We start from the raw sequence: 26,583 nt of genomic DNA on the forward strand, positions 1-26,583 counted from the left end.
TTCCAAGGGGATTTATTGGCCTTAAAATCATCTGGTCAGCCCTAGCTGGTTTGGCTCAGTGGATAGAGCATAGGCCTGTGGACTGAAGGGTCCCGGGTTTGATTCTGATAAGGGCACATACCTCAATTGCAGGCTTGATCCTGGTCAGGACTGTGCAGGAGACAACCAATCGATGTGTCTCTCTCACGTCGATGTTTCTCTCTCTGTGACTCTCCCCTCCCTTCCGTTCTCTCTAAAAATAAATGGGAAAATATCCTCAGGTGAGGATTAACAAAAAAATAAAAATCATCTGTTCATATCTGAGTCTATGCACTTCTTTCTCAAAGGGGATATTCTCGTCAAAGCCTTGGTAATATAACCAATATTTCCCACTGTATCCTGTTACAAGAACAGACTGTCATTGGACTTAACTATGTTGTCATGAAAAGAATACTCAAGTTTCACAATTCTGGGGAAATAAAGTAGGGAGTAAAAAGTAAATGTTTCATCTTTGTTTACATAGATATATCTTACCAAATTATTGATAGCTAAAGAGAAAAAATTTCCTGCCGGGCTAGCATGGCTTAGTGGTTGAGTGTCAGCCTATGAACTAGGAGGTCACGGTTCGATTCCTCTTCAGGCCACATGCCCAAGTTGCAGGCTCAATCCCCAGTGTAGGGCGTGCAGGAGGCAGCCAATCAATGATTCTTTCTCCTCATTGATGTTTCTATTCTCTCTCCCTCTCCCTTCCTCTCTGAAATCAATAAAAATATATTTTTTTAAAAAGAGAGAAAAAGTTTCCTTAAGTCTGGTAAAGCAAAACATTAGAGAACCATCGATGCTTCAAACAAGAAGTCAAAAATTATAATCTTCCTCCTCAGTTCATTCAGTCCCGTGTTAATAATTCTTAGTTCTGCTTGAATCCAGTTTTTCCAGAAATTCTTACCCAGTTCATTTTAAGATCTTAAAGTCATCAGAGAACTGTACTGGTCAAAGTTCTCTCATGAATCTCCTCGAAGAGGAAGCACTTTTGCAGGAACGCATTTCTAAAAGCACCAGAATAAAACAATAGCTCTCTGTAATGACCAGACTTTTTAAATGCCCTTATTAAAGATCTAATAAGAGCTCATTATAATGGAATTGACAAGGAAACTTGGTTATCTCTGTAATATATAACAATTTAACTTGATAACAGGAATTAAAACTGATGACATCACACCAGGACATATCAGATTTCCAAGAATTTCACACAATTTCTGGAACACTTATAACATATACCCATTCAGATACAACATAAAGAAGGCTTAGTATTACTTCTTCTTTTACAGTGCTTCCCATATGACTTAACATATCAAATAAGCCTAATTAGTTTGTCTCCTTTTTTTATAAGGAGAGAGAACAAATCTTTTGAGATGTTTCGAGGACCCTCTGGAAAATCCCAAAGTTAATTCAAGGTCAAAAAGAACTCATTTAAGATTTGATTTAGGGGAAGTTTGTCAAAAATACCAAAAAAAAAAAAAAAACCATTTCAAACACTGGTTAAATAGAATCACAGCTCACTGTGAAACAATACTTACCTATTTAACCAAAGTGAGAATAAGGACTTTAAAGGCAAATTTATACAGTTCTGAGCAAAACTTAGTTTTTTTAATATGGAGAAGACTACATTAGTTAGGAGATTTACTTAAGTAACCAAACACCTGATAAAGACAACATGGAACATAGGTGATTTTTATTTCAATTACAGTTGACATTCCATATTATACTAGTTTCAGAAGTCTCATTTTAAGTTTTTAGCCATGAGACATGCATAATAATATAAAACTCACTAATTATAAAACAACTAGAAGCCCAATGCACGAAATTCGTGCAAGAGTAAGGCCTTCCTTCCCCCGGCTGCCGGCACCGGCTTCCCTCTGGCACCCGGGACCCTGGCTTCCCTTGCAGCCCTGGCTTCGTCCGGAAGGTCATCCAGAAGGACATCTGGAAGGACGTCTGGTTTAATTAGCATATTACACTTTTATTATTATAGATAGTTGGAATAAATTAAGTTTATCTGCTCAGATGGCTAAAGTTTTTCCTACTAATATTTGTGGAGAAGGCACATGATTTTTTCATTCACCTGAATTCCAAATGACCTTTCCACCTTTCATTTTCTTTCTGATAGGAGTAACCTTTGAAGTCTGTAAAACGTTCTTACCTCAAAGATACAGGGAAGGACTGCGAGTTCCTCCAAGGACTTTGGTTTCCCAAGGCCACTACAAGCCTTTGAGACAAACAGGGGAGGTTTGGGGGTTGCTGAAAGAAATAGGTGAACTTTGAACTGCCTCTAGAGCTTATTTCTCGTTTGGCAAAGATGTATAAGACAAGGACAGTTGCTCTCAACTCCCCCAATGAACTGGTTTGCAATTTAAATGACATCATAGATTGATCTACCCACAAATCCTTTTACAAGGGCTTTAAAAGGTTTTTTATCCCCTCTGGGTACATAGTTTTTATTTGAACTTAGGGGAAAAGGCCTAAACATTTTTCTGTCAGGCTCTGCCATTCGGCCAAATTCTAACCACAGAGCTACTTTGTAGTTTTTAGTCAGGACAAACAGGAAATATTTTTGGCAGCCCTGGCCAGTGTGGCTCAATAGTTAAAGTGTTAGCCCTCAGGTTTGATTCCCAGTCAAGGTCAGGTATCTGGGTTGGGGCACATGCGGGAGGCAACCAATCAATGTGTCTCTCTCACATCAATGTTTCTCTCTCCCCTCCCTCCCTCCCTTCCACTCGCTCTAAAAATCAATGGAAAAAATATCCTCGGGTGAGGATTAACAACAACAAAAATATTTTTGACAGTATTGAACAACCCCTTGGACTCAAGAGGGACCCCAAAGAGGGTGTAAAAGACATTTTATTTTCCTCTCTCTACTGGGGACTGACTACAGACAGAGATCTGGTAGAGCTGACTCTAGTAAGAATTTTCACCTTCAACCGGCTTCTGCCAGTTTTTCCAGGTTCCCACCTGCAGTTCTGAGTGGGGTTTAAAGTAGAGAGTACAGCTTCAATACTGTGTTTGCCAGTATTGGGCAAGGTTGTTTTGTTTGTTTTTAATTAATTTTAAGTTTAGTTCCCCCTTGGCTGTTTTAGGGACTAATGTAGCCGTTTACCAGAGAATTCCTCAGAGGCTCATCAACTCTGGGAGGGGTCCATATGGGGGTCCTCCTTCGAAGGTAGATGCAGGGGTGTCTGTATGGCCCTTACCTTGGCAGAATTTTGTTTACGGTCTGTAGTCTCTCCAGAGAGGAAAGACAATTCAGACAGAGGATTCCTAGGATACTCAAATAAAGGAGGGGTGAGGGGAGCAGTAAGAGTTGTGTCCATTATATAGCATTTTGTTTTAGATACCTCTTGTCTCCTTAATGCTTTTCCTTAACTTTTGCCTGAAACTTTTAGTGGAGCTATTTTGGAATTTTGTAGACTTTTGGAAGTTTCTGCATGCCAATTAAAGCAGGTATCCCATTCTGTTTGTTTAATTTGGGAGCCTTCACTTCAAAGTGCACCTCTTAAATGACCTTATCTCATTGGCACATTCCCCCTAATGGCCATTGTAATACCTCTGAGGGCTCACAGCAGTGTAGTAAGACCCCAGCCCAAATGGAGTACAGCCCACTTTTCTGTCTGGCTGTATTTGGGGTCTCCAACCTGACAGTTACCAAGCCAAGCTCTCAGAACACAAAACAAGCTTAGGGAGATTTTGCCATTTCTGTAGATATTTATAACTTCTGGGACCCTAGTTCTTAGTTATAAAATAAGTAGGTGTGCTGGAAGGTGCTACACTTAAATCTTTAGATTTTAAGGATTCCATCTCTTTTCAGCAGAGTTTTTGGGTCTCTCAAAGCCAAAATAATAACTAAAAGGGACATGTTGCTGGGTTGGGGATTGTGCTGTGTTTTGCAGTGACCTTGTTATACAGAAATTTTCTTAAGGTTGGCAGGCTGACCTAGGGTCAATCTAACCAGATCTGTGACCAATTTATCCTAACATGGGAATCTTTGCAGTAGGTGGTGAGTGTTCTAATAGCTCCTTTTACTTATTTATTTTTAATATTTTTTCAATTACAGTTTACATTCACTATTAGTTAGTATTCGTTCCAGATATACAGCATAGTGGTTAGACAATCATATACTTTACAAAGAGTTCCCCCTGACATTTCTAATAGCTCTTAAATGCTCAACCAATTCCCACCGATTTTTGTGGTTTCCAAGATTCCCATTAGCAACAACCTTTACCTACTGGACCCAGTCCAGCTCAAGTCAGGCGCAGTCCAATCCCAGACCCAGTTCATGTTTTTTTTTAAGTTGGACCCAGTCCAACTGCAGGCAGAACCAAGAGTTTCCTACATGGAATCTGGGGGTTGGGGAAAGGATTGAACCAGCAGACCTCAACAAATAGGGACTGTGGGCTGGGGGCTCCACATAAATGGGGAACTGGGAACTGCCCCTACAGTTCCCACGTGGGTCGTGGGACAGACTCAGGGACTGGGGTTTCTAATCAGACAGGGACCTGTGGAATGCCATTTAGATGAGTAGCACATTGCAAAGAAAGCAGAGCTCAGAAACAAACGGTATTTGCCCACAGCCCTCAGAGATGGCAAGAAAGACAATGAACTCAAAGGCTTTAGAGGGTACCACGCTTATATTTCTCATTGTCCCAGGATGCCTTCAGAAGTTTGCTTTGGATACCATTGATGCTACCAAATTTGTTAAGTAACAAAAATTCAACTGAGTAAAATTTAAATGTCTTATTGGCCTAATTGAGTGATTCATGAGTCAGCATCCCATTTAGCAAGTAGAAGCTGTACAAAATGGAAGGCTTTTACAGGCAGGAGAGAAAAAGGGTGGATTGTTTCAGGCGTAGGTAGCCTACCTATGGGGGACAGAAGGGGACTATCAGGTGAATTCCCTCACTGGTGCTGACCAGGAAATTCCAGATTGACAGGTTAAGATGAAGTCCCTGTGAGAGACTGAAACTGCAATTAGGCTAGGTATTACGTCTTGGTTTAGTGATGTGGGCTGAGCACAAGTGACTCCATTTGGGGCCCATTGTATTTTAATACTGGGCTTGTTCACATGGTCACTGTGCTACATTCTATTGACTAACGCAAGTCAAGAGACCTGCCAGATTCAAGGAGTAGGGAAACAGACTCCATTTCTTAATGGAAGGAAATGCAGATTCACATTGCAAAGGGCATGGATTCGGAGGGGAGACTAATTATGGCCGTTTTCACAACCTACCACCAGTGACACTATGTTGTTAGTGACAGCAGTGGTATTCCTAGCTTTGATAAGAAAAACTCTCATGTTCCTGCCTCCGCTAAGTTGCCATGACTCATCATGCTGTGATCCCTACTTGGTTTAGAAGCACAGGTTGCCTTTTTTGTATCTCACCAGCATTTGAGGATTTGGGGGGAGAGAAACAGAATTGTCCATCCAGAGGTCAGCTGGCACCCCGGAAATGTGGGGCATCTCTACATGTGAGCATCTGGTTGCGCAGCTGAGCTTTTTTGCTAACTCTCCAACTGTGCCCTCGCTCTGCCCTCTCCACTCTGCCCCTGAGACCGCTCGCACCTTCATGAGCAGGTTGGGCTGTGGGAGCTGCCAGCACTTTATTGCTCTGGGGAGAACAAGAATCAGCAGCAAGGGCCGAGGGCTGGTGGCGGGGAGAAGAGGAGGCAGCTCCTGCCTCCATACACTGGGGCTGCAAGAACTGCACCCAGAGCTGCAGGCTGAGGGAGGCAGACCTGACGGAGGGAGAAAAGTAGGTTGAGAGGACGCATGCAGACAGTGAGAGAATCCGGGTGATGCCAGAAATGATGACTTTTTTGTCTTGCCCTTGCACCCCCACCCCCAGGCCCAGTTTGGAATTCAAGGGAGGTGAGCAGTGCTTTATTCCATTCTCCCGGCCTTTCTAAAATAACGGAGGTGCTGTTAATAATCTTATCCTTTAGACATGGCAGACAGGAGAACAGGGTGGGTCCCCGAGCAGGCTTCAGGTGAAGGGGCAGCCACTTGGATTGAGATATATGTTATGCAATTACAGTAAAAGGGAGTTGTGGGACCCACCTGGAGGGCTACAGCAACATCACTGCAGTGATAAATCTCAATTAAGCAGCGTTTCTTAGCCCTGGAGGCGAAGCTAAAATCTCATTCCCAGATGTAGGTTGACAGAGGCTGTGACCAGGTAGCTGAAAGGACAGGGGTCAGTCAGTCTCTGCAGAGAAGGTGTAACTACTGAGACAGGAGAGAGGTTAGGGACCTTGGAACTAGGCAACTTGGTTTAGAGTCAGGCCAAGTCACTTCTGAGGCACCAGTGTCCCCTTCTGTGCCTGGAGCCCTGGCATCCTAGGGCCCCTGTGCCTCTCTCTGGGTGTTTCCTAAAGGAACCCTAGCCATATGGTTCTCCTTGTTGGGGCTGATGGCCTTCAGTGTGAAAGGGACAGCAGAGCCTCCTGGTATGACTGGGTGGTGTTAAAGCTCATCTTCTGGTCCAGGCCAGTTTGGCTAGGTGGATAGAGCATCAGTCCTCGGACAGAAGGGTCCCAGATTCGATTCCAGTACCTCAGTTGCAGGCTCCATCCCTGGTCCTGGTCAGGGCATGTTTAGAGGCAACCAATCTCTATCTCTCCCTCTCCCTTCCACTCTCTCTCTAAAAATCAATGGAAAAATATCCTGGGGTGAGGATTCACACACACACACACACACACACACACACACACACACACACTAGCTCATCTTCTGGAGCCAAATGGCCTGGGTTCAAATCCCATACTAACTGTGAATGTAAACAAATTATTTAACCTTTCTATGCCTCAGTTTCCTGGGGAAATGATAAGATTATTGTGAGGATGAAGTGAGTTTTAAATGGAATATGCTTAGCACAGTGCCAGGCACATAACCAGCATGTGGTACAATCAGTGTTATCTTTAATCAGCAATAAAATATCCAGTAAATAAATAGACAGCAGAGACATCAGGGCTACAGAGGGAAAAGGTCCTGCTCGAAGTCACACACCTTGTGGCAAAGCCAACTTGCAGGTACCCTAAACACAGCTGTTGAGTAGGGTGTCTTGGTCTTATGAAGGAAGCCCTAGGGTCCAGAGGATCCGATTCAGAGCCAGAGGCTAACAGCCATTGGGGGCAAAGGGACTCTTGGGGACCGCCCTTCTAGGCCCCGAGGAAGCCTGAGCAGAGCAGAGGCTGCTCAGTCCAGGGCAGAAATCCAGCCTCTGCCTCACCAGGCTGGGAAAGCTGGACTGCAGGACATCCTAAACCTGCAGGAGGAGACGGGCAGGAAGGACCTGCAGTGTCTTCCCCGATCTTTGGTTGGTAAACAAGCCTGGCCTGGGGAAATAAGACCTGAGTAAGGCTGTCTTTCCCCCTCAATGAAGACACCAATTCTTCTGTGTCTTGCTCTCTGATGGAGGTGGTGGGCTCTTTGAGAGTGAGAGACACAGCTGAGTCATCTATGGCCCCTGGCTTAGGCTCTTAGGAAGTACTGGTTGGGTAGGTGAGGTAAGCGAATTGATTGGTGAATAAATGTGTGTGTGTGTGTGTGTGTGTGTGTGTGTGTGTGTGAGAGAGAGAGAGAGAGAGAGAGAGAGAAAGAAAGAGAGAGAGATCAATGATGGGGATGGATGGATAGATGGATGGGATGGGTAGATGTGGGTGGGTTGGTGGGATGGAAGGGTGGATGAATGGATGAGTAGATGGATGGATGGATGGATGGATGGATGGATGGATGAATATGTAGGTGATGGGTGGATGAATATGAACTAATAAGAAGCTCAGGACATGACTGATATTTCTTCCTCTACTTTCCTGTTCTTGTGGTAGAAAACGGTAGGAGTTAGGCCTAGTCCCAGTCCCATGGTCAACACTAGTGCTTTCTCAGCACCTCCAGCTTATTGAGTTGATTTCTTCTGCAACTGCCCTGAGCTCTCTAGTCTGCATTGATGCATATTTCTCCCAATTAGCTAGTGCCTTTTATTCTTTCAAAAAAAGCACAGTAGATGAATATTTGCAAGGATAGGTTGTGTGGGTGTCATCTACATGGATTCACAGACCTTGTAGACCACCTGGTCCAGCCCCCTCACTTTACTCTGAGGCCCAGGAATGGAAGGACTTTTGCCAAGCCACCCATGGGTTAGTGGAGTTAGAACCCAAATGTCCTGACCCCTAGTCCAGGAAGTGATGGTTAAGAGCTTGGCTCTGAAGTCCATTAGAGCTCCAAAAATCACTGAGTGTGACCTTGGCAAGTTACATAACCTCTTCAAGCCTCTGTTTTCCAGTCTGTAAGCTAATATAAATAATCACTAACATTCACTTAGCCAGGCTCAATGCTGTGTGCTTACACCATATTGCCTTGTACCACAGCCCCATCTTTAATCCATAGTTATGCACACTGAAGCTGGGAGGAGTTATAAAACGTGCCCAGAGTCCCAGAGCAGATAAGAGGCTGAGCCAGGACTAGAACTTGGGTCTATGAGATCTAGAGCCAGTGCACCCCACCACTTCCTGCCCAACTCACCTGGCTGCACCTTTGCCTTAAGGCAGTTCCAGGGCTGCTGTGAAGATCAGATGAGAAATCTGTGTGGAGCTCCCAGCACTTGGTCCACACCGATTCTGACTCTTACTGCCTCTGTGATTCTTTCTGAGCCTTACCCTCTGTAGTTTGCTTTGCCAGCCACTGTCTTGCTTTACCCTCCACACCCCTTCCAGGTAATCAGGCAAATATGAGCATTCCCATCTTGCAGCTTAAAAAACTGAGATGCACAAACATCAAGTAACCTAACCACCAATTGAGAGTTGGGCCCAGAGAATTCTGGAGGAGTTTACCAAGTGGGCAAAGGGGCATAGCCCTGCAAAGGCCCAGAGACCTGAAGATGTATGGCTTATTCAGAAAGTGTAGGGGCCTGTGGCCAGGGCATGTCTCTCTCTAGGCTGGAATAATGAGAGGTGAGGCTGGAAGGGGTGGGGGGAGCTAGGGAGCAGCAGATAAGCCCTTAGTAAGTGTTCAGAACCACTCCAGACATGGGTGGAGGGTGATAGGAGGGCCAGGGCTGTTGGTAGGGAGTCCAGGAGGGCCCTCCAGAGGCCCATCCTCAACCCCAATCCTTCTGAGGATGGCTGCAGCTTTTTTCTTTCCACTCTTATTTCTAATCGTTAGGAACTAAACTTGCCCTCAGAGAAAAGCTGCATGAGTCATCTTCTTGGCAGAAATTGCTTCCCTGTCTCAGAAATCCTGGCACCCGCTCCGATTTCCTTTGCCATCTCCTACTCTTTGAACATCAAGACTTCTACCAGCTTCTTCTCTTCGCCCGGCTGCTTCTGAGAGCACAGCTGAGCGTTAGAGGGAGATAGCTCCTTGCTCAGACTTCCGAGGCACAGGTGCTTTCTTGGGAAAACATTCTCCTTTTCTACCCACATTTATTCTGCGTTCTGAGACCACCTAAGTGACCTCTAATTTCATATTTTATGAGTCCTCTTTAAAGTAGGTTGACACTACTGTTAACATTTGAATTATTAACCTGAGGACGGGTGCTTGTGAAGCTAAGTTGTTGGAAAGTTATGGCATATTTCTGAAAACATAAACTCTTCAGAGAAAGGCAGATCTCCCTGGAGCCCTGGGAGTGTTCTGAGGGAAGGAGCAGGTTGTCCTTCCTGGCAGGATGGTTTTCCTGAATAAATAAGCCACCTTCACCCCGTTAGAAACCCAGGTCCTCGGCATACCCGTCCCTACACTGAGATGGCTACCCAGCCCAGAGAGCCCCAGTCACCCCCAGAAGGTGAGAACACGTTTAAGGGAGAGGAGGTAGTGACTCTGGGAAACAGAGAGACAACTCTTGAACCATATCTCTTGGCTCAACTGAATATTTGAATGAGCCTCAAAGTCCCCCAGTCAAGCCATGTTCTGAGACTGGCTCTGGCCAAGCGAGGGGTGCCAGAGGCATGGAAGACTCTGGAAATGACTTTGCAGGGCACTAAGATGGCAAGGTGGGGTGGGGAGTGGAGGTCTGGTATACAAAATGGCAGGGCCTCTGCATTGAGTTCAGCAACTGTTTGGGGCTGTATGTGGTTTTTTGATTTTGGTTTTGGTTTTGGTTTGATCATTGTTGTTTTGTTTTGTTTTGTTTTGTTTTGCAAACACCATCTCTGGGAGAAGAGTTTAAAGCAAATAACCCCAGTGGGGGAATTCCAATTTTTAACAGAGCTGTTAATCCCTACATCTTACCCCCTCAACCTATACACACACATAACACAACACACCACATATACTCACTACACATACACACTACACACACAAATACATCCATATGCACATACCACACACTATATGCATATACAACACAACACATACATAGATCACACCACACACATACACCAATGTCCACACCTACTCACAGTATACTACACACATACACATACCACACACATCACATACATACACAATACACCATATACACACCACACACATATATGCACAATGTATTGGTGAGCTTGAGAGGATCCCCAAAGACTTTGCTTTCCCCAGGGTTTTAGCCTGTCCCATCCATCACCCTGGACGCCGCACCCACCTTCTCGGGGAAGCCCCTGTGGCTCGCTGGCTCAGTCCTGCCACCTCATGCTCCTCAGAGGGCCTGGCACCTGAGAATCTCCTGAGGAGGTAGGCCTTTACATGACCATTCTAGAGGCAAAAATTCCATCCCATCTGGCCTCCCAAGGGCAGCAGCCCACACACAAACACAAAAGTATCCATTTAGTCATTGGTTATCACACAGTGGAAGGCAGAAATAAGCAAGACAGGCACATACAAACACCCCATTCTCCAACCAGTTACCTAGTCAATGAGCAAATGCTAGTGCAGAGAGGCAGGGCTGCTGGGAGAGCATGTGCCGAGGGCTCAGAGCCAGAACACCTGGGGGCAAATCCTAGCTCGGCTGCTTACTGGCAGGGTGACCTCACTTCTCTGGGCCTCCATGGGGACAACTGTAAAGTGGGAATAACAGCAGCCTGCATCCCACAACCAGATGATGCATGTGAGGAGCTTAATAAAGTGGTGAGCAGAGTCGCTATTCAAAAAATGAACCCTGCTGCTGCTGTGGAGGCTGGCTGGGCCACCCGGTGCCGGGAGCCAGTGGCTGTCTTCGATGGGTGAGGAGGCAAGGCCACCAGACACAGCCAGTGAGCAGAGAGGCGTTTTCAGATGGACTCAGAAGCAGCATCGTGTTGCAGTTGCTGCTGTTTATCATGCTACTGTTGTTGGGTTGTTGGGGGGGGGGGGGGATTTTTTTAGGGCTTTTTAAAATTGTGGTAAAATATACTTAACATAAAATAGTATCATCTTAATTGTTTTTAAGTGTACAGTTCAGTGGTATTAAGTAGATTCACATTGTAACCATCACCACCATCCATCCCAGAACTTTTCATCTCCCAAACTGAAGCTCTGCCCATCAAATACTAACTCCCTATTTCTCCCTCCCCCACAGCCCCTGGCAACCACCATTCTACTTTCTATTTCTATGGATTTGACTATTCTGGGTACCATATAAGTGGGATTATACAGTATCTTTCCTTTGTGACTGGCTTATTTTTTCACTTATCGTAATGTCCTCAGATTTATCCATGTTGTAGCCTGTGTCAGAACTCCCTTCCTTTTTAAGGCTGAATAGTATTGCCTTGTATGTATAAACCAAATTTTCTTTATCCATTATCTGTCAATGGACACTTAGGTTGTTTCCATTGTGAATAATGCTGCTATGAACATGTGTGTACAAATACCTCTTCAAGGCCCTGCTTTCAGTTCTTCCGGGTATATACCCAGAAGTAGAACTGCTGGATCTTAGGGTAATTCCACGTTTAATTTTTTAAGGAACCACCATACGGCTTTTCAAAGCAGCTGCACCATTTTCATTCCCACCCACAGCGTACAGGGTTGCAGTTTCTCCATATTCTTATCAACACTTGTTTTCTGTTTTATTGTTTGTAGTAGCTACCCTAATGATTGTGAGGTGGTACATGCCAGCTACATTTTTTAATCTCACTTTTGCAGATGTTATTTATAACTTGTAGCTCTTCAAGTCATCATTTCTTGATCTTGGATGTATTTACTCCCAAGTATCCCAAAACAGAAACATGAATTGTCCTCTCAAAGTTATAGCTGTGGCTGCACCAAACACTCCTAAAGGGCTCAGCGCCCACACAGGGAACCTGCACAGGGAGTCAGGAGGCTTGGGAAAGCCCCAGGCCTATCCTCAGCAGGTCTGTGACCATGAAAAAGTCACTTCCCTCCTGGGCCTGCTTCCTATCCAAGACGGAATAATACCCACACCTTACCTCCCTACAGTATTGGAGCCCTGGGGATAAAAAGCCTCCTGGAAAGTCTACAGCAATAGCAAAACCTCTGGGTTTGTCAAGATTTAAAAAGCCAAAAGAGAAAAGGGTGGGCCTCTGATTCTTGGTAATGCATGTAGGCAATTTCAGAGCTCAAGTTCATGGCAACAAATTGAATTATGTTGAATTATGGGGGAGGCAGCTCTGCCATTTGCAACCATGGATTGTTTGAGATCCTTTTAGAGGAAAATTAAAATATTTCACAGAGGGTAATAAAATGCCGGGTGTTTTGTAGGCATAATTGCTCAGCTCTCTTGGGCAAATAAGTAATTAGGCATTTTTATTTAAATCCTCTGTGTCGTCATTTTCTTTTATTAGTGGAGGGGGAAAGAAACTATAGTGGAAAATACATAAAATTCTGGAAATCACCAGAAGGTTAATTATAAAATTGTTTTAAGAATAAAATAAAAAGTAAATAAATATATAAATTTTAAAAGCACAACATAACAGCATTCTGCAGAGACAAAGGAGAGGGCCTGGCATTTATTTTCCCGAACATCAGAAATGGAAAGCTGTATCAAAGATTCCTTTGCTTTCACAGCAAATCCCACCAAAGAGCTTGGCAGGGGGAACCCTTCCAAGGAGATGGAGCCAGCATGGCATGGGAGCAGGAAGGGTGTCCTGAGCCTCGTTTCCACGCGCACAGCCCTGCCTTGCCCTGCCGTCCCTCACCCTGATCCGCTTGATGGGCAGGGTTGATTTCTCTCTCAGCTAGAGATCATCTGCTCCAGTCTCTCCATTTACAGATGAGAAACTGAGGGTGAGGGGTTGGAGTCCAAGGCTCAGTCCTCATTATGACTCCTGAGTCTCAGGATGGTCAAGTTATCAATGCCCATGACCCCACAGGTCTCGGGTCAGCTCCCCAGCCTAAGCCCTAAGTGTAGAAGTGAGGGGAGGCAAGACACGTGTCTAGTTGTTGCCTGTCATCCACATAGCTGGTCCATGTGAGCATCTTCTAGAGTCCACCTTCCAGTCTAGGCTGCTCTTTTAAGCAATAAGAGGAAGAATGAGGATGAGGATGCAGAGGGTTTATGCGCAAGGCCGGTCTGAGACCCATGAAAAGCCACTAATGGTATGGGGGAGGGGAGACTCGGGCATGTTCATAGGTAGTTATTCCTCTTCAAATTCTCTCTAAGGTTTGGGTTTATCTGTGGTGGCTTTTACCACTCCCAAAGCCACCTCCACCTGAGTAGCTACATGTTAATTTTGTACAAGTAATATGAGTGGTCATATGCACATGTGTGTGAGTTGTGGGGGAAGTGAGTTTACCTGCAAATAGGAACTTCCCACAGCTTTCTGCTAATTCCACAAGTGCCCAAGGAAGTGCCTTGTTCTAACCTGTTAACCTACACCTCCCCAACCAGAGTGGTCTGCATTGAGCCATCCAGAAACAATTAGTAAGTGCCTACAGTATACTGAGATCTGTGCTGGCCCTAGGAACCCACAGGGAAAAGAATACAACAACTCCTTTATACAGGGCAATTTTCAAAGAGAGATTTCAGCTGGCCCTTAAAGGGCTAGGAGGCGTTTGCCTGGCAGGGAAGGGAAGAAACAGCAGGGGTGCAGGTACAGAGGCATGAAGCAGCCCGGTTCAGGCAGCCACTGCAAAAGTGAGAGGGGCTGGGGCTGTGGTCGTTGGTTCACTGATAGTCTTGGGTCAGAGGCTGTGGTGTTCATGCAGCCCAGCACCTGGGCTGGAGGGCCAGCCCTTCGCCGGTGCCAAATGCTGGAGAAAAGGAAAAAGGAGGGAGCAGGAGAACAGAGAAGTGAATTGTGGTTTATCACAGAATTGAATTCATAGAGCAGTTAAAACTAGCACAATAAACACAGATGACTCTCAAAAATGTAATGGTACATGAGTAAAGCAAGAAGCTTTCAACATGCATAATAGCGTTACACACACACACACACATACACACACATACACACACACACACATACATTAGGTTAAACTACATGAAATTGTCAATGTTTGACCATTTTTACCTACAAAAATAACATTTCATTTGGTTGCACCTGGTGGACAGCTTCAAGCCACACCAGATTACAACTCTCCCACCTCCATGTGTGACACATTCAAGGGGTGGACTCAGCAGGCACCAAAACCCTACTGAAGCAAGTCTTGCTCCATAGGGTTAATTCTTGCACAGCAGCTCCTCCACTGTAGTCATAGCTGGTCCTCACATCCAATCAGCCTGGTGGTCAATCCCTCCCAGTGACATGCCAACAGCAATCAAGGCTCAACTATAGCAGGACAGTGTATACAGCCCACACAGGGGAGGCTGCACCACCAGCCCTACAGCATACTGCTATGTAAGACCACTCTACCAAGCCCAGGAGACATAGCAGTTCTACCTAATACCTAGAAACAAATACACAGAGGCAGCCAAAATGAGGAGATAAAGAAACAGGTCCCAAATGAAAAAAGGGGAAAAATATCCAGAAAAAAAGAATGAAGTGAAATGGAAGCAAGCAAACCACCAGATATAGAGTTCAAAACAATAGTTTTAAGGATGTTCACGGAACTTAGTGAGAACGTCAACAGCATAAAAAAGGACATGGAAACCATACAAAAGAACCTGTCAGAAATGAAAAATATACTAACTGAAGTGAAGAATAAATTACAGGGAATCAAGAGTAGAGTAGATGAAGCAGAGAATCAAATCAGTGATTTGGGATATAAGGAAGCAGAAAACACCTAATCCAAACAGCAAAAAGAGAAAATAATTCAAAAAATGAGCATAGCAGAAGGAACCTCTGGGACAACTTCAAGTGTACCAACATTCACATCATGGAGTGCCAGAAGGAGAAGTGAGAGAGCAAGAAATTGAAAACCTATTTGAAAAAATAATGACAGAAAACTTCCCTAACCTAGTGAAAGAACTAGACCAGTGATGGCCTATGACACGCGTGTCAGGTGACACGCAACTCATTTTTTTGGTGGATTTTTCTTTGTTAAATGGTATTTAAATATATAAAATAAATATCAAAAATATAAGTCTTTGTTTTACTATGGTTGCAAATATCAAAAAATTTCTATATGTGACACGGCACCAGAGTTAAGTTAGGGTTTTTCAAAATGCTGACACACCGAGCTCAAAAGGTTCGCCATCATTGAACTAGACATACAAATCCAGGAAGTGCAGAGTCCAAAATAAGATGAACCCAAAGAAGCCCACACCAAGAAACATCATAATTAAAATGCCAAAGTTGAAGACAAAGAGAGAATCTTAAAGGCAGCAAGAGAAAAACAGTTAGTTACCTACAAGAGAGCTTCTATAAGACTGTTAGCTGATTTCTCAACAGAAACTTTGCAGGTCAGAAAGGATTTGGTACAAAATATTCAAAGAAATAAAAAGCAAGGATCTACAACCAAGATCATTCTACCCAGCTAAGCTATGTATAATTTAGAATCGAAGGACAGAAAAAGAGCTTCCCAGAGAAGAAAAAGCTAAAGGAGTTCATCACCACCAAACCAGTATTACAAGAACTTTTAAAGGGTCTTCTTTAAGAAAAAGAAAAAAATTAAAAATATAAATAATAAATGACCTTGTGACAGCATGGATGAACCTAGGGGGTATTATGCTAAGTGAAATAAGTCAGTCAGAGAAAGACAAATACCATATTATTTCACTTATATGGGGAATCTAAAAAGCAATATAAACAAACAAAACAGAAACAGATTCACAGATGCAGAGAACAGACTGATGGTTGGCAGACAGGAGGGCGGGTGGTTAGGGGTCTGAGTGAAAAAGGTGAAGGAATTGACAGTTACAAAATAGTCATGGGAATGGAAAGTACAGCATAAGGAATATAGTCAATAATATAGTAATAACTATGTATGGCGCCAATTGTGTACTGGAAATATCAGAGGGAACAATATGATTGTCTAACCACTATGCTGTACACCTGAAACCAATACAAATAATATTGAATGTAAACTGTAATTGAAAAAAAAATTTAAGAATTTTTAAAATTTCTTATGTGGTTCTGGGTGCAACCAGGATCACGGGTCTACACGAATACCAGCCTGACTTACTTGCATCAGAACAAAAGAGAGCTACTGGATGTTCCCAGGGAGCAGGGAGGTAAGGAGTGACATTGCTACTGAATGTGAGACAGGCGGGGTAGAGGCAGGAGGAAACCTTTATGGTCAAGTCCCATGACTGCTCTATACTGGTCAGGATCAATACCTATTGGAAAGTGCTGTGAGCTGAATTGTGTCCCCCTAAATTCATATGCTGAAGTTCTAACTCCTAGTACCTCAAAGTGTGACTGTATTTGGAAATAGGGTCTTTAAAGAGGTGCTGAGGGTGAGCGCTCATCCAATGACTGGTGTCCTTATAAGAAGAGGCGATTAGGACATGGACGGGTATAGAGGGAAGGGCATGTGAAGACATGGGAGAAGATAGCCGTCTATAAGCCAAGGAGAGAGGCCTCAGGGGAAAACAATCCTGCTGACACATTGATCTCAGACTTCTGGCCTCCAGAATTGTGGGAAGATAAACTTTCGTTGTTTAAGAAAAAAAAAGACATACAAGGTAATGATTAATGCTAAATTTAAGAGAAGGTTCTTTCTGGAACAAGGAATGGATTATGCCAATGGAAAGAGATACAGAGGGGGATGCAATTTTACCTGTCTTGTTTTCCTTCTTAAAAAATATAAATCTGAAGAAGAAAAGAAGGCATAATGCTAAGGTTTTTATTTTTTTCTATCACTTTTTATGTTTGAAATAGCTTGTAATTTTTTTTTAAAGTTGATCTTGCATAACTCCTTGCATCCGAAGCCAGGATTGTGTCTGGGATGCCGAGGGCTGAGGGTGCAGGGGAAGGCAAAGGGCTCCCAGAGCCTGGCCCCCACCCCTCAGACCACAGAGGCAACCCCCTGTGAAACCCCCCACCTCTGTCTTCACAGCCCCCAGAGAAGGAGGGCGCACTGCCTCGGCAGGTGGGCAACAAGACCGAGTGCGGCCTGCTGGGCTTCGTGCTGGACCTGAAGCAGGACTACGATGCCGTGCGCAGCCAGATGCCAGAGGAGAAGCTGTACAAAGTGTACACGTTCAACTCTGTGCGCAAGTCCATGAGCACAGTCATCAAGCTGCCGGACGAGAGCTTCCGCATGTACAGCAAGGGCGCGTCTGAGATCGTGCTCAAGAAGTAAGTGGCACAACGAGCGGGCCATGGCACGGGGAGCCAGGGACCATGGGTGTCACAGCTCCAGCTGTCCAGCCAGAGGAGCCATCTGGCACCCAGAGGCTCAGAGAGGGCCCTGCCCACCTCCAGGTCCCTTGCCCAGTGCTTTTTCCACTATTTCCTCTTTAAAATTTCTATCAAGAGTCCTCCTCCTCTTCCTCCTCCTCCTCCTCTCTTAGTAGGAAGTTCTACACATTATCACTGTTAGATCCCTCTTATTTCACTTCCCTTAGAATAGAGTTGGTTGATGGTAGTGATTTTCACTGTCAGCCAGTCTCCTCTGACTCTAGGTACCAGATCTAAGCCTAGAGAACTAGGCAAGTTACTCCCTGACTCTGGGCCTCAGTTTCCCCACTTGTACCTTGAAGGGATTGGTCTAGTCTAGTGGTTCTGAACCCTGGCTACACCCTAGAATCACCTCAGGGAGCTTTTAAGAAACCATCGATTCCTGGAATTACCCCAGACAAACTGAACTGAAACTTCTGGAGTAAGGCTCACACATGGGTATTTATTTATTGTGTCCCCCGTGCCATTCTAATGTGCAAGCAGGGTCAAGAACCACTAGCCTAAGTTTTATACCCTTTAAAAGCCATTTTAGCTGTGGAACTATTTTTTCAGATGAACCTTGTGAATATAAAACAGATAAAAGTAAACCTGCTCTTGCTGAGTGCGCTGGGGCAGCTATTACAAGGAGGCTGCCTGATTTCTTTTTGGTGGTTCCTATTTCATCCTTGCCTGGGGCCCATGGGATGCACCAGCCCTGGAGCCTTATGGGGGATGGGCTGGACAGGCATTGGATGTCCCACCACAGCCAGCTGGACATCACTGGGGAGAAGGAGGTGACCTTGAGCCAGTCAGAGAAAAGATCCTGGGCCCTTGGCTGGACCTTACCCATCTCCATCCCACCCTCCCCCAGGTGCTGCAAAATCCTCAACGGGTCAGGTGAGCCCCGGGTCTTCCGGCCCCGTGACCGGGATGAGATGGTGAAGAAGGTGATCGAGCCTATGGCCTGTGATGGGCTCCGCACCATCTGTGTGGCCTACCGCGACTTCCCCAGCAGCCCCGAGCCTGACTGGGATAATGAGAACGATATCCTGAACGACCTCACTTGCATCTGTGTGGTGGGCATTGAGGACCCCGTGCGGCCTGAGGTAGGCCCCCCCACCAGCAGATCAGGAAAAAGGGTTGAGGCTAGGAGTCCAGCCAGCTGGGTGACCTGGCATAAGTCACCTCACCTCTCTGAGCCTCAGTTACTCTGTGACACACCTAGGGTCTTCTTACCTTCTCTTAGACATTCAGACTCATCAGACCAGCATAGGCCAAACTTGGCATTGATCTGCTCAGGTTTTAAGGCGGAATCCACACCATGCCGGCAATTCTGGAGCCGTCCACCCAGCCATTCAAGACCTTCCACTGGCCCCTCAAGGGATAGGCGTGAGTGCTGCTGTTTTAGAAGCCTCCTGCTCCACAGGAGCCAGGACCGCCTGTAACAAATTCATAGGCCTAGATTCCTAGGTCCATGAAAAGGAGATGGCCAGTAACAAAAGTCACCAGACTCAGGACAACCCCAAGTGTGGTATTCCTGTCAGCATCTAGAGTTCTCTCCGTCCAGATCCAGTTTACCAATTAGTTCACACTCGCCAGCTTGCCTAGGGTCACAGCCGACAGTCTACCTTGATCAGGTTTCCAGAGGAACAGACCTAGAAAGTTAACAGAAGGTCAGATTCTCAAGCTGAAGGGTAGGGGAATGATGACTAGCACAGCCTTCCCCATGAGGATGGAGGGAGTTGATGTACCAAGTTCATCTAATGCCGTGCTCAGCTTACAGTAGGTCTTCAATCTCCTTTAGCTGAATCTGAGCCAAGAATTCAGGGCTGAGGGTTTGCAGGGTCGGGAAGGATGGGATGTGGGTGGTTAGTCAGGCTGCCCAGGCCAGCGAGAGGCTGTGGGGAGAGGAGAGAGCTACCTCAAGTCTCCAAAATACTGATGTGGACAGGCAGAGGAGTCACCTACCCTGAGGGGCCCAGAGGGCAGAGCCTAGGACACCAGGCAAGGAGAGAGGGGCCAGCCTCTCCTTCCTCCTAGGACTAACACAGCCTGGGGTCTAGACCCGATTTCCTGGCCAGGCCCCAGCTGGGTCCAGGTGGCCACCACTGTAGGATTGGTGACAGTGCTCCAGGGCCCACCCTCCTCCATCAGTGGCAACTTCCTTCTTCCCCACTTGCCCTGACTATTTTCTGGGGCCTCTGGGCATTCCCTGCTCCTCTTAGAGCCTCTGGGCATTCCCTGCTCCTTTTCAAGGGAAAGGGGTAGACAAGATGCTCACCAAGTTTCCAGCCCCAATGATGATTCCAAAGACCAAAAGAAACAAGAAGGTCACAGACATGGACTTTCACGTTTAGGCAGCAGGGAGAGGGATCAAGAGTGTGAGCTCAGGCATCAGACAGACCTGGGATCCTGAGCCCTAGCATTACTGGCTGCGGTGACCTGGGACCAGTTACATAACCTCTCTGAGCCTCCGTTTCCTCATTGTAAATGGGATAATAGTATTCTGCACACGCGCGTTCACACACACACACACACACACACACACACACACGGATACTGAAATCACCAAATCATGTACATACAGGCAATAGGAAAGGTGGCACAAGATAGGTGGTCCGGATCCCCTTCCTTTCTGCCCCTCCCCAATAGATTCATTATTCTGGATCTAATGACACATAACAGCCCCTAATACAGAGCCTCGCTTGCAGAAGATGCTCGATAAGTGTTTGTGAAAGGAATGAATGAGAATGGATAGGACTTGAACCCCAATCTTCTAACACTGTGCCTGGTGTTCATCTTACACTCTCACACACACACACACACACACACACACACACACACAGGCCTCCTCACTCCCACCCAGAGCCTAAAACTGCAAAGACAACTAGTGCCCTGGTGCTTACACCAGAGCCCATATGCGTTTTCCTGCAGACCGCATCTCTCCCTGGACAGACAGGACGTTTTTTCAGCCCCGCTATAGGATGCCTGCTCATTACCAGCTGCTAATGGGTTCAGGCTTCACCGTGATGTGTTATCTCCTCACAAGCCCTGGAGACTTGTCCCTGCACAGCACATGAGGCTGGCCTGCAGCTCCCCTGTCCTTCCCATCCCCAGGATCCCCCTCCAGCCCCACATGCCCAGAGCTCCTGGCTCATCACCCTGCCTCAAAACACCCCTGGGGTGGGTGGAAAGTAGCCATGAGTGCAATGATAAGAAATGTATCTTATGTCATGACTCAGCAGACACACATGCTTAACTGAAATAAGAATCTCACAAAGTCATGTAATGCACTTAAGTATTTCTTATTCTCTTGTATTTCTTTCTTTTTTAAATTCTGGTCACCACCCATTAAACTGACTTCACATTCCACTAAAGAGGCAGGGGGGCGACTCAAGGTTTGCACTGCTGATCTAGTCCAAACACTTCCCCACACCCCCAATATGCAGATAAAAACACTGAGCCCAAACAGGGAGAGTGACATTCCCAAAGTCTCTCCTTGTAAGTGGCCGAGTGAATTCAGATTAGAACAGGTTTTCTGTCTTCCTGCCCCAGGACCTTCTCCTGGGTGCCATAAAAAAAGAAAAGGCACCCTAACCGGTTTGGCTCAGTGGATAGAGCGTCGGCCTGCGAACTGAAGGGTCCCAGGTTCGATTCTGGTCAAGGGCATGTACTTTGGTTGCGGGCACATCCCCAGTAGGGAGTGTGCAGGAGACAGCTGATTGATGTTTCTCTCTCATCGATGTTTCTAACTCTCTATCCCTCTCCCTTTCTCTCTGTAAAAAATCAACAAAATATAGTTTAAAAAGAAAAGAAAAGGCAAGCACCTCAGGAGGGTGAGGAGAGGAGAGAAGATTCCTGAGAGGGGCTGAACTGGGTTCCTGGCATTTTCTGTTGACAGTATGATCATCCAGAGATGTGGCTGCAGGCTCAGGCTGTGGGAAGGGTTGCTGCCCCACCCAGCAGGACGGGTGCACTTTCATCCTGGAGGCCTCTACAGTAAAGAAAGTGGGCCTGGGTCCAAGCCCCAACCCTGCCACTGACAAGCCACTTCCCCTCTCTGTGCCTCAGTCTCCTCCTCTGTAAAATGGGAGGTTGGCCGAGGTGCCCCTCAGGTCGCTTCCAAGCTCTGACATTCTGAGCCAGCTGACTGGAAGGCTTACCTTCACCCCTTTCTTCTCTCCCTTCAGTCAGCACATCCCTGTTGGTGATCTCTCTCACCTTGGCTCACCCCCAGGATGTAGATTTAGAAGTTGTAAATTGTGTTAGAGCGCAGCAACTTACTGAAGTGACAATAGCAGTCAAGGGACATGGGTTCTAATTCTGTGCTGCCACTCCTTCACAGAAGACCTCCCTGCGTCTTTTCCCTGGGCCTTAGTTTCCCCATCTAAACAATGAGAAAGTTGGACATTCAGAGTAGGAGTTACTGATGACACTGCTAGAAGGTATAAAGCTCTTACCTGTTGATTCAGCATCTCCCAGAGAGGGAGGGGGCGGGTAGATATGGGGCCTGAGGAAACTGGCAGGTGTAGTTCTTTTATTCTTGTTCAGGCTAAGTAATTTATGCATGTGGAGCCCAATTCAAACAGTTCAGTGGTTCAGTGGCACAGACAGGGTGAAGTAGCCCCCCTGCAACCCCCGATTCCCCAGTTCCCACCTCAGAGACAGCACCCTCATCCGTGTCTTGGATGGCCTTGGGGAATGTCTCTGCCTGCAGTGAGTGTGTTTGTGTCAAGTTCCCCTGGACAGCCCTGAGGCCGGCCAGGGTGAAAACCTCAGCCTGGACCACCTCTAGGGCCCGATAAGCACGATAAGCACGTTCAGACTCGGTTTGCAGCTGCCACAGGAAAACAAACTCTGGCTCCTTGGTTTCCCCATCTGTCAAGGGGGAGAACCTCATCCCACAAGAAGACCAGGACAGAACAGATAAACACAGGCTTGCCAAGCACTCCACCATAGGACGCTACCGCAGGTACATTTTCTGAGGCTGATTGAGGCCAGTGTGGAGAAAGACATCAGGCGAGTGCCCGTCTGGGATTTGTTGGCTTATCTGGGGGTGTGGGAGCCCTTGGAGTCACAGACAACCGGCTGTCACCAGAAACAGCAGATGTTTAAAAGCCTTTATTTAATGAAAACAGGAAGCACCCATTTCCTGGCTGTTTTTCCTCAGTGAGAAATATTTAGGATAATTTTAGCAAAAGAAGGAATCTTTTTTAAGTGTTATAGCTACTTTATCTATGTACAAAGCATATTTCAAGCAGATTGATGTCCCTGGGGCTTGAGTTTTAATCATCTCTGAATCCTCGGTGCCCAGAACCATTAAACGTTCAATAGCTATTTGCCAAATAAATGAATGAGTGAGCAATAGGAGGTACTGAGAGCAGTTGAAGGAAGTGTGCCCTGGGGTTGGAGAAAGCAAGGATGGCTTATGAGTAGAGAGCACTTCCCATGAAAGATGGGACATCCAGGCAGAGGGCATAGCACAGGCAAAGGCAAGGAGGTGGGAAGGGTTGCTAAGTGTTGGAGGCTAGTGAATACCTCAGTCGGGTTTATAAGAAAAAAGGCTAGAAATGGATCTTGGAGCTAATTTGTGAAGGGTTTGCAAATCCCCATCCAAACGCATTCATCTGGCCGTGCATAAAATCACATGCCCCAGCTCAGACTTAAAGGGACTTAAGCACCGAGCTGGTTCACAATGCGCGGCATTTACAGAGCACCTTCTCTGTGCCAGGCCCTCTGGAGGGTTCCGAGCCATGGGCAGCACCCACCCTCCAGAGCCCAGAGCCTAAGGAAATGTCTGGAGAAGGGGAAATGTAGATGCCCAGCACACAAAAGCATGAAGCAGAACCGGCTGAAGCACAACCAAGGCGTCCAGTTAGGAGGGCCAGTGCCCAGGAAGGAAGTGGAGTATCTCAGGTGCGAGGGAGGCCCCTCAGGTGTTTCCAGGTCTGTCTTGAGTACCCCAACATTTGAGGCAGGTCACAGGCCCCTAAAGTATCTGACCCAAGAATCATGGTGGGGTGCCCATCCATCCCACTACTACCACCGGCTCCTCCTCATGCCCAGATGCCCACTGCACCCCACCCGCCCTGCATCTGCACCCACACCCCCTCGCACCCCTCCCCTCCCCCAGCAGAACAACACAAGCAAGGAAGACTGGGGTGTGGATGCAGATGCATTCTCGTCACCAGCATCTGCAGGCCCTGTGCTTGGTGCTGCTCGGCCCCTGTCACAGGACTCTCCAGCCTCGCTGAAGGGTGGAGACTGTCATCCCCATTTCACAGAAGAGGAAACCAAGGCTGAGGTGGAGCCCAGGGCAAAGCCCTAAGCCCTCTGTCCTGAGGCAGGGAGGCTTCCACTGCACAGAGAAAAGTGTGGGGCCAAATAATTAGCCTCCTCCTCTTTCTCCCCGGTGGACCTATTTGGGGGAGACCCAGAGAATGGGGTTCCAGGTCGGCAGTTTAGCTCCCTGAGACAGTCTTGAAAGCAGAAGTCTTTCTAAAACATGGCACCAATAACCTTCCCAGTTCAGAATGTGCCATGGCTCCCAGGCCTGAGGGAGCAAGGCTCTGGTTCGAGCACCTTTGGACCTCAAGCCCCTCTCCAGCCTCATGGCCCTCCATCAGCCTCAGCCTCAGCCTCCGCCGCTCCAGGCCACCCACAGTGGTTCATTGGCAGCACCCTTCCACCTTCCCTGCCTGTGCACCTCACGGGACAATCTTCTGCAGCCAGGACCACAGCCAAGGCAGCATGCCAGGCACCGGAGCCTCAGTTAGTGTTGGCTGAACAGAAGCAGCTCAAATGTCCTCTCTTCCAGGAAGCTCTCGCAGATTTCTTCTCCCCACCAACTTCCTTCTAAAGTAACAGCATTCTCCCCTGTGCTCCCAGAGCCCTTTATGCAGATCTTTACCAAAGACAAAGACCCTACCTCCATGCAAGAGTACAAGGACAATTATGTGAAATATGTGGAAGGACACGATAGACTTGTTCCGCTGTGGAGCAATCAGCCCGGCAGCAGTGAGCGCCCTGTCATCAGAGGCGTGCAAGCAGAGGCTGGCCGGCCTTCTGTCGGGAACACCTGGGGGGAGATCTAGGCAATGAATATAGGTCAGAGTCACAACCTATAGCTCCTTCCAACTTCAAGACCTCAAGTTTCTTTGAAACAAATATAACCTAAATTATTTCTTTTAGGGCAGGAGCCACATAAGGTATGCGTTCCCAAAAGAACAGTGGCTCCTCCCTATCTTCTGGGACAGGAGACAGCGGGGGCTGCAGCCCCAGCGACAGCCATTGTGAGGACACGATACATTATGTAAACAGGATGTGGACATTCCACATCCCCACTCCCTCCGGCTCCATAAAAAGAGGTCACATTTGCTTATGTGAGCAGCCACTGCGGCACAAGGCAGAAACCTTGCTCATGTGACCCCCATCCCTGAATAGGCCCCAGAAGGCTCCTCCTTGACCCTCACTCCACCACAAGGTGGTCATTCTTAGGAGCCTGGATTTTCTCTACCAGGGGCAGCCCCTGAAGAAGGTGACACAGGCTGAGCTTCAGCAGGTCACGCTCCTGGTGGTCAGGGTAGGGAAAAGAGGGAAGAGGGTCAAGGCCAGAGGCAGGGAGGCTGAGGAGGGGCTGGGCAGTGACCCTGACCTGAGATGATGGTGTAGAAAGGTGTGGACAGAGGCCGGATATTTTCAAGGTCGACCCTTGTTATTAAAATCCTGGGGGCAGAAAGGGACCAGCAGGCAGGAGTCATCAACAGTCAGGTTTGGGACCAACATTCTAACTCTCTGTGTTTGCTAAGGCTGCTGTAACAACCTGGGCAGCTCAGACAACAGAACGGTGCTGTCTCCCAGTCCCCGGACCCTCCCCGGCTTCCGTGCTCGGCTGGCAACCTTCAGCACTCCTTGCCATGGAGCAGCATCGCCCTGACCTCTGCCTTCTTCCTGAGTGAGAGTCGTGTCCAAATGTCCCCTCTTTATGAGGACACCAGTCACATTGGGTGAGGGCCACGCTAATGACCTCGTCTTTTTTAAAAAATATATTTTTTATTGATTTCAGAGAGGAAGGGAGAGGGAGAGAGAGATAGAAACATCAATGATGAGAGAGAATCATTGATCAGCTGCCTCCTGCATGGCCCACACTGGGGATTGAGCCTGCCACCTGGTCATGTGCCCCCGACTGGGAATCGAACTGGGACCTCCTGGTCCATAGGTTGACGCTCAACCAGAGCCACACTGGCCGGGCCCTAATGACCTCATCTTAACCTGATTACCTCTATCAAGACCCTGCCTCCAAATAAGGTCACATTCTGAGGTGCTGAGGGTGAGGATGTCAATGTATCTTGGGGGGCAGGGAGGGCACATTTCAGCCCCAAACAGTCTTCAAACTCTCTCAACAGTGACTTGGCAGATTTAGCTCCCTGAGACACCCCCCGGGTGGACGTGAGCTCCCAGGCACTGAGATGTGCACGAGTGGGATGTGGGACTCAGCCCCTCCAGTCCAGAGGTGCTACAGTGCTTTGGTCTCTTAGTACATAGGGTTTTCTGCCCTTGACATGTCCTCTCCTGCTAAAAAAAATTTTTTGCACCAAATATTGCCTTATTACTTTATTATCTGTCACTGTCCATGGGTAAGAGTTTCATCCAGTTGATCTGTGTTGTCTATAAAGTTGATCTGTGTTCTGACAGCTCCAGGCTGGTTTTTGCAACCTAATTGCTGGCCACATCCACAGTTCTGCATAAGGTTGGGGTCTGGGTGAGGGGATAGGGTGAGGCCTTGCTGGCTTCTGATTGGCTAGCTCTGCCTGGCCTGATTGGCCCAGATACCAGTATTACAGAGAGGGCAGGAGGCAGTTGTTACCCTCACAGGGAAATGTCATACTTTACATGAAACATAATCATTTGCATTTATTATAAGCCAGTGTC

The 26,583-nt window shown here is 47.0% G+C and overlaps 1 protein-coding gene across 1 annotated transcript in view; it reads left to right on the top strand.

The window, feature by feature from the left end:
- ATP2B2 (ATPase plasma membrane Ca2+ transporting 2) overlaps window positions 1–26,583 on the top strand; it is a 199,500-nt gene that overhangs the window by 147,334 nt on the left and 25,583 nt on the right. Inside the window, exons 13-15 of the mRNA XM_023749426.1 lie at window positions 17,330–17,571; window positions 18,524–18,758; window positions 25,136–25,234. Of these exons, the coding sequence (XP_023605194.1) occupies window positions 17,330–17,571; window positions 18,524–18,758; window positions 25,136–25,234 (576 nt within the window). The remainder of the gene's footprint in view (window positions 1–17,329; window positions 17,572–18,523; window positions 18,759–25,135; window positions 25,235–26,583) is intronic.

Source organism: Myotis lucifugus, unplaced genomic scaffold, assembly GCF_000147115.1.
Source record: "Myotis lucifugus unplaced genomic scaffold, Myoluc2.0 scaffold_8, whole genome shotgun sequence".
Lineage (NCBI taxonomy): Eukaryota > Metazoa > Chordata > Mammalia > Chiroptera > Vespertilionidae > Myotis > Myotis lucifugus.